This window comes from Bremia lactucae, linkage group LG8 (genome assembly GCF_004359215.1).
Source record: "Bremia lactucae strain SF5 linkage group LG8, whole genome shotgun sequence".
In the NCBI taxonomy this organism is placed as follows: Eukaryota; Oomycota; class Peronosporomycetes; order Peronosporales; family Peronosporaceae; genus Bremia; species Bremia lactucae.
In genome coordinates this window covers 1766375-1774317 of record NC_090617.1, presented here as the reverse complement: position 1 = coordinate 1774317, position 7943 = coordinate 1766375, and the positions used below count along the sequence as shown (strand labels likewise).

Sequence of the window (7943 nt, the reverse complement as noted above, 5' to 3'; positions counted from 1 at the left end):
GTGCTTCTCGGCAAGACTCAAGATCGTCTTGGGCGTGGTGCCCTCCTTCCCCTGGGTCCGGCGTATCGGTAGCTGTTCCCGGCGGTTCCTCGTGTAAGAGGTCGCCAGTGCAACGGGGCACTACGACTTGTACTGCTTCAGTACAAGTCCACTTCGCACTGCTTCAGAAGCGAGTGGTGCCTTACGTTATTTCACGTACACTAGTACGTGCAGAGGTAGACTTCTCTTTAAGGTAACTAGCTTAAAGAGGGTAAAATGAAAACTGTATTAATATAAATAAGTGTCTCTCTTTCTATCTTTTAAATGCTAACTTAATATAATCTAATACTAAATATGTAATTGAATTCTTATCTTTATCTTATCTGTAACTCTCTTTGATTACCTCTACAGCAGTCTGCGGAGTAAATAGATATAATGGTCTATATCTATTTATGGATAAGAATTCTGGACATTACTATGTAAAGTAATATCCTCCAAATATTATCTACCTTTTAGATAATATATTAATTAACAGCCTTTAAGTATTAATTTCATGTAACGATACACCCCGTTACAGCACGTCGCGATTTCTTCGTTGTCGTAAATACCACTTTTGCCAGCGGGAATCACTAAGTATTATGCTTATGTATTTGTAGCGTAAATGAAGCTACGCTGTTATCGCCGAAGCAGCTTTTGCTTGATTAGCCTTGACAGTGATAGTCTTGATTAGTTGGCTTACGATTGCTATAATGAACGCCTCCGAGCTGGCTTTCGAGCTGATCGCCAACAAAACCTTCAGTAGCTTTGCGTGACCACACAACTTTCATAACCTCTGCAGAACCTTCATATAAGCGGTGATCCTCAAGAAAGTCAATCGCCAATAATAGTTGTAGCGCTTTCATGTACTCATATAGGTCACCTTTGGAGCCATTACGCAATGTAGGAGCGAGCTACATCTCCATGTCGACTCTGAGAGACCCTTTTGGAAGTTCAATAGCGAATGTCCAGCCGCATTTTCTGCTACAAGTCGTGATAGCATTAAGATGTAACCGCAAATGCAAGAAATGTTTGGCCTTACCTTACCTAGCGCGAATACGCGTCATGCTGTCGCCCATTGTTATCGATTCAGATGCTGCCCTTGAGAATCATTAAAAACGGACCTTTAACCTTTTAGTATAATGTAACGGACTGGCGTCAAAATTGGGAGATTTTACAATTTAGTGGCTCTAGCTATGGAGCTCGTGCGCTCGCTCGCTGGCATGCTAGCGGTTGCGATACTCATGTGCTCAGGCAACTTATGCATCACTGCATCAAAGCAGGGCGACAAGATTCCGTACATCATCACTACTGTCACACTTCTCATTGAGATTTTAAAGTTGACGTTCATGCTAACGACGATTGCCATAACGGAGACACTACCGCCCGCACGGTTCATATCAATTGAAGCTTTTTACTACGCCATTCCTTCCTTCCTCTACACAATCGATAACAATCTCAATTACGTTATTTTGCGCTACATGGATGCTGCAACGCTTTCGATGCTTTGGAACCTTAAAATTGTCGTCACGGCTGTGCTATTTCGTATCATCCTGAAACAAACGCTTTCGGACTTACGCATGGCTGCCATTTTGTTGCTCGTTGTAGGAGTTCTCATGAGTCAGTCGAACCACGTGCGTCAGATGCAGGAAGCAATGATTACAAAAGATGGTAGTGGCAGCGAAATGGACATGCAATCAATGACTGCTGATAAGAGTGCCAAGGATCTGGGTATCGGTGTAGTACTAGTGCTACTTGGCATCATATTATCCTCATGTGCTAGTGTATTTACCGAATGGACCTTCAAGCGGAAGTCGAGCTGTCCATTTCTGTGGCAAAATCTGCAGATGTATGCGTTTGGTGTCTTTTTTAATGCCACCGGTGTTGTGTTATTAGATGGAAACGAAGTTTTGCTCAATGGTTTCTTTCATGGCTACAACAATTGGACGCTCACTGTCGTGGTAATAAACAGTATTGGGGGCATTGGCATGGGCTTAATTCTAAAGTACATCGACAACATAGCCTGTGTCTTTTCTCATTCCATGGCGATGATGCTTACAATGCTCTTTTCGATGCTTTTCTTCTCTTTCCAACCGTCACTTGAATTTGGCTGCGGATTTACCGTCCTTATCATCTCCATGTACATTTACCACCATCCGCAGGCACATATCGACACGATACATTCTACAAATGCAACGAAAACGTCAGCGATATGGACAGCAAAAGAAGAAACGTCGAATCAAAATGAAATGGTCAGTTCCAGTGATGAGAAGCCAACATCTCAGCCGAGGGAGCGACGAAGCGACGAAGATAATGAGACAGACACGATTTCCATCGCCTTGAGCAGCGACGCTTCGTTGTCGTCAAGGCAACCGACGTCAATGCGCGGCCTACAACTAAAAAAATCGCAATACGCAATGTTACCGAGTGATTCTGATGACCTCGAGAGTGCACGAGCAAACGCAAAGGCGATGGATACGTCATAGCCGAGTAACACTTACAACAAATAAACACCTAGACATTTACACGACATTGATTAAATGTCGCAAAATTGTGTGCGAGACACATGTTATCAGCAATGTTCAGGTATTAATAATTCCATCCAACAGGAAGCTCTTGCTCCTAGTCACCCCGTTGTTCTACTCGTTGCACCCCCGTCAGGATGATCTCGCGCCTGCGCCTGGGTGGTGCTGGAGGAGGCACTTCCAATGGGGTAGCTAGCACGAGTTCCAGCATTTTTGGAGCTGCCGCATCGGCCATGAGTAGTATCAGCGGCAGCGGAAGCATTCTTCCGGGTAATAGCACAATGGAAAGCGCAGCAGCCGCCGCAACTGCCGATCATGTCGCCAGTTTAGCCGCCGCTGGAACTTCAGGAGCTACAGGTACTTCTACTTCTGATAGTGAAGATTTACCTCTCGGATGGCGACTGGTTAGCAGCCGAAATTCCGGGAGGGATTATTATCTGCACATCGCCTCAAGCCAAACCCAATGGGACTGGCCTACAGATGCAGACACCCAGCGTAATTTTCTGCATGCGGAGACGCTTGTGATAAAAAAACTCGCGTCTTTCGGTCTTATTTGCTGATACTTTATGCTATCGATAGGTCTGGACTCGGCAAACAATGCCAAAGCAGCGGGTGGGGGCTTTTTTGGTGTCTCACGCATGGTAGCGCTCGTAAATTCGGCAAATCGAAGTTTGCAGTCATTACAGGGCGCTCCAGTGATTCCTGGTAGCAAAACAGGCACGCAGTTAAGAGGCCAGGAGGTTGATCGTGACGGCCAAGTGATTGTAGAGATTTTTGAAAATGAACGTCTTGAAGGAGCATTGCAGCCTATGGATCCGAGACGTTTTAGTGATCGCCATGCAGCACCTGGGGCAGGACAGGACGAAAAACCCGTAGGTGATCTTCCTTCTGGGCATGAATGGATGTCAGACTGGGAAATTGATCAAAATTACACTGCGGTGGACCGAGATGGATGGACATATGCCGCGGATTTTGTGGAGATTGTGCGCTTGCTTGGAGATGACCTTAGCCACGCTTCCCGTCATCCTACAGATGCAGTGCGCCGTCGTCGATGGATTCGTTACCGCCAACTTATGGATGAAAATGCCCCGCAGTCGCCTACCGAATCAGCTGGAATGAAGTCTTTAGCATCGTCGGCGAATTCAACGAACTGGGCGGATTCAACAAATGGACAAGGCAATGATTACGTGCTGGATGACAACGATGACCCATTCATGCGAACAGCACAAAAAACTCAAACGGGGTTTCGTGTTAATGTGAACTTTGCTCATCGTGGAAAAAAAGATAATACGAAAGACTATCAGAGTATCAGTCTGACTGACGTCATGTGGTTAGTGAACGCCCATGACGTGACAAATGCACCCACAGAAGAACTGATGCGCGAGAAGACTGCCAATTTGGAGGAACAGATTAAGGAGGCTACGCACCGGTCCAAAACACTGGAAAAGGATTTGCGTGCTCAACACGACAAGCAGACAAAAGAATTGAATTTGCAGCAAAAGAAATTTGATGCCCTTGTGACTCAGTACAAAAAGATTCAAGCGGAGAATGAAAAACTTCAAATCAGCGTGTCAGGACATCGCGTAACGGTCGATGCATTACGTAAGGAAGCGGTACGTTTCACAATTGAAAAAATAGTGTTTTTTTTACTTTGCGAGTTTGCGGGTTTGCTAACACAATAACGCTTCTGTGATGTGATTTTGCATTGTGACAGACTGAAAAAGATATGCTGGCTGTGCGTGCTTGGATTACTTTGTTCCTGTAGAGTTGACGACAAAGCTAATTAGTGTGTGCGTCTTTTTTGCAGAATGAAGAGCAACGAGCACTGAACGCAGAAACGGCAGCACAAAATCAGGCACTTGAAGAGAAAGCTAAAGCACTCGCAACGGCGCGCATGCGTTACAAGCGTGACAATAAACAGCTTGCATTAGCAGTCGAGGATGCAAAAAAACGCCTTGAACAACACGAAGCACAAGCCAATATGGATTCGCAGGACCCTGTTGCTAAGGACCTAAAAATGGAAATGGACAAAGTACGACAGCTGCACGCAAAGCTGGAGGCAGTGCGCCAGCATCGACTTGTCGTCGAGGAGGAGAGCAAGGCACTGTTTAATCAAGTAGTAGAAAAGAAAGCTGATTTGAAGTTCAAGTCAAAGAAAAAGGTATGAATTTCTTGCGCAGGTCAATTATTTCTTTTAATCTTAATGCCGACTGTGTTTGGTTGCCGTAGATGGAAACGGCGTTGAGCGAGGTCGATGCAAAGATAAAGACGTTAAAAGAAGAGCAAGCTTTAGTTTCGAAGAGTTTGGCGCAGAAACCGGAGGGTGACGCCCTGCGAAAGATTAATGCCCGAAGGAACGACATCAGAAGTGAACTTGGCGCATTGAAAGAGAGACGGACGATGCTGCTTGCAGAAAAACGGAAGCAGGAGGGTGTTGAGCTGTAAAGTTCTCACGATATTGTAAAGTCTGCCATTATGTCGTGTTTGCAAATCAGTCATCTACTGCTGGCGACGTATTCTGACTGTCAAATAAGTGTCATCTGCTTGTTCATCATAGGGAAATCTACAGCTTACATATCAAGAGAAACGTTACTAATGTCAGACCCTTTTTTAATTCGCGACCCATTATTCTAAAGGGAAGGTTCTATTCTTGAGCTTCATGCTCAAGAAGACTTCATGAAACTAATTATTATTCATATAAGAAGATTAATAAAAAGAAACAAGACCAAAGAATATTATCTTTATTGATAATATTGTCAATATTTTCATACAGGCAGTTCTGTCGTTGAGTTCTTGTTTCATGAGCTTGGCGATAGCCGCATGCTGTCCTTTTTGGAGCGAACAACATTAGGCTGCAACTGGCCGGACTAAGGTCGAGCTCATACGTTTGACCGCTTTCCGTTCGAGGTCACTCAAATGAGTGCCTTTCACGCGTGGCGTAAAAGCTCCCTTCTTATTTATTGAGCATATTCATGTCGGCCGAAATGAATGTGGTCGTTGGAAGGAACACGAAGTGCTAGTGTAACGAGACACCTTTCGCTAGTACTGCTTCAGTACCAACTAGCTTACACTGATTACAGTGTAAGCAAGGTCCCCCGATTACCTCACAAACACGACGTGGAGAGGAACATTCTAAGTTGCTTATCGATCCCTTGGCAACAAGACAAGGTCCAGGGAAAAAGCAGGACTGTACTTTGTATAATTAAATTCCTTCGTTCTACTACCTCCTTATATTATATGTGTTTATTCATATAAAACTATGTATAGTGACTTTTCGCTCACTGCCCATTCGCGCGTCTAGCAGCGATTGGCGAATTGATTCAAATACTTAAATTAAGCAATGACAGCCCGAGGAAGTAATTTTGCTTCACCAGCAAGGCTCTCAGCAGTTAGAACTGTTAAGACAGCAGCTATCACATAATGTTGCCGGGCCGACGCATGCGCGTCGACCCTAAAGCTTGAAGATTAACATCTCCAAGTTCAAGGCGCTCCTTGTTGCGATCGTTCGCCAAACTTGACGATGCTATCATAGCTTGTCCCATCGAGGTTTTGCGACGAAAGTGAAGTTCGGCGTGTCTAACTTGGCCGGAAGTGCCAATTCTTGGGCTATATGCTCAGGCTTCACGACTTATTCGTGTTGGGTCGTATGAAGTCTAAGAGACTCGGCTCAGATAAACGTTTGAGCCACCACGTACCGAAATAAGGGCTCGAGCAGAGCTCCTGGATTTGAAGCAGAGCAAGCGTGACATACACGCTTACGCCCAACACACACGATGCTCAGTAAGTTGTATCGTATGTAAGCCTACTGATGAGCAAACTAAGGTTACTGTATTCTACAAGGGTCTTGCTTTAACGGGCTAAAGTTGCCCTAATGTTACACAGTCCCCGTTAAGCACACTTGGTGTACTTAAGGGGATGGTCAATTACTAAATTAAAGTTATTAGGCCCAGCACTCGGGTATGGTTCACATATGTGACCAACCCTTGTGTATGTGATGCACATTAGGAGGGATGACGCCTAGCATCGTCCATGATGACGGCTAGCGTCATCCGTTACGCGAGGTGTCTAGAAAGATACGCTCGCAATACATATTAAGTGTGAGCTATAGAGATGATATTTTAATTGGTGAAAATAGGTATTTATATTTAATACGATAAAATATAAATCAGTCGAAAAACTACTTTCTACTTGGTAAGTGCGCATGAGGAGCCGGATTACTGCTTCCGTGCCGACACTTAACCAAAGTGCTTAGTGCGTTGGGTGAGGTCGCTAACGCGCCCACCACAACTGCCTCACTGCACGCAAGAGAAGCAGGTTTAACCGCTTCCTCGCTGTGCTAGGGTGTGTGCCTAAGTAGAGCGTGGCCACATTACGACGTGCCCGCCTACACTTGGTAGCACTTGAAATCCCTTCCACGACCCGCATCTCTGCGTGTCTAACGTGAGGATGAGTCTCAACATCGATTGGGCTCATTTTTTCCACCTGTCCGAACATCACCTGGAGGTAACAGGACACATGGCGCAGGAACTTGGTGAACAAGCCCTGGCCAGGCTCTTGGGCAGTCCTCTTGAGCAACATGTTGCTCAGTTGGAGCAGTTTGAGGCATTCGTGCTCGAACAGCGGAGAGCCGCGTCCGAGGCACAGAGCCATGCTGCGGCGGAGTCCGTCACTCAGACTCATGATGAGCTGAGGCATGAGCAGGCTCGGAGCAAGGCTCTCAACAGGACTTTTGAGATGCTCTCTGCCCGGCCGCATCAGCCGAGGACCATTTGGATGGACTCGCTCAAGTTCGATGGAACTGCAACGCGCACGATTGTCCACTGGCTTTAAGCCGTGGAGCAATACGGTGTCGCCCAGCTCATCGCTGGCGACAGCCTGATGGTGTCGTACGCCATGTCGCATCTGCGCGGTAAGGCCTCAGAGTGGGCTTACTTGGCACTTATGGCGGACAGAAAGGCGTTCCCTACATGGGCGATATTTAAGACAAATATTCGCGCCATGTACCAGCCGCCGAACAACGATGTGTTGCTTTAGGCACGCTTCTTTGGAGCGTGACAGGCGAAGCGATCTCTGCAAGATTATGTACAAGAGATGCGCTCGCTTCGGCATCTTTTACCTTAGGTTCGATTCCAGGAGAACATAAAAAGGTACCCACGTTTAAGAACGGACTCATCTCATGGCCCATCGCGACAGGCCCTTTTCAGAAAGGTGCCGTCGAAGATGAAAGAGGCAATCCAAATCGCCTTCGTTGAGGAGAAATCCTACAACAGTGCCTCGGGGACAGCTTGGTATATTTTGTCGGCCAAGAGGTCAGATGCCACTCCCATGGAGTTGGGCAATGCAGACGTTGGTTGCTATAAATGTGGCCCACGAGAGGATTGAGAGAGCGAGCCACGAGTGAGA

The 7943-nt window shown here is 46.2% G+C and overlaps 3 protein-coding genes across 3 annotated transcripts; 2 read left to right on the top strand and 1 right to left on the bottom strand.

The window, feature by feature from the left end:
• Positions 1-680: 680 nt before the first annotated feature.
• Positions 681-881, bottom strand: CCR75_009429 (uncharacterized protein; the record flags this gene model as incomplete). The annotated part of the gene is made up of 1 exon (XM_067967468.1): positions 681-881. One exon carries the CDS (start codon positions 879-881, stop codon positions 681-683), a length of 201 nt encoding a protein of 66 aa, XP_067823525.1.
• Positions 882-1211: 330 nt separating this feature from the next.
• On the top strand, positions 1212-2501 carry CCR75_009428 (uncharacterized protein; the record flags this gene model as incomplete). Its single annotated transcript, XM_067967467.1, has 1 exon — positions 1212-2501. One exon carries the CDS (start codon positions 1212-1214, stop codon positions 2499-2501), a length of 1290 nt encoding a protein of 429 aa, XP_067823524.1.
• Positions 2502-2677: 176 nt separating this feature from the next.
• Positions 2678-5275, top strand: CCR75_009427 (uncharacterized protein; the record flags this gene model as incomplete). Its single annotated transcript, XM_067967466.1, has 4 exons — positions 2678-3086; positions 3120-4153; positions 4348-4701; positions 4770-5275. The coding sequence occupies 4 exons, from the start codon at positions 2678-2680 to the stop codon at positions 4983-4985; spliced, it is 2013 nt and encodes a 670-aa protein (XP_067823519.1). The 3' UTR covers positions 4986-5275.
• Positions 5276-7943: the final 2668 nt, after the last annotated feature.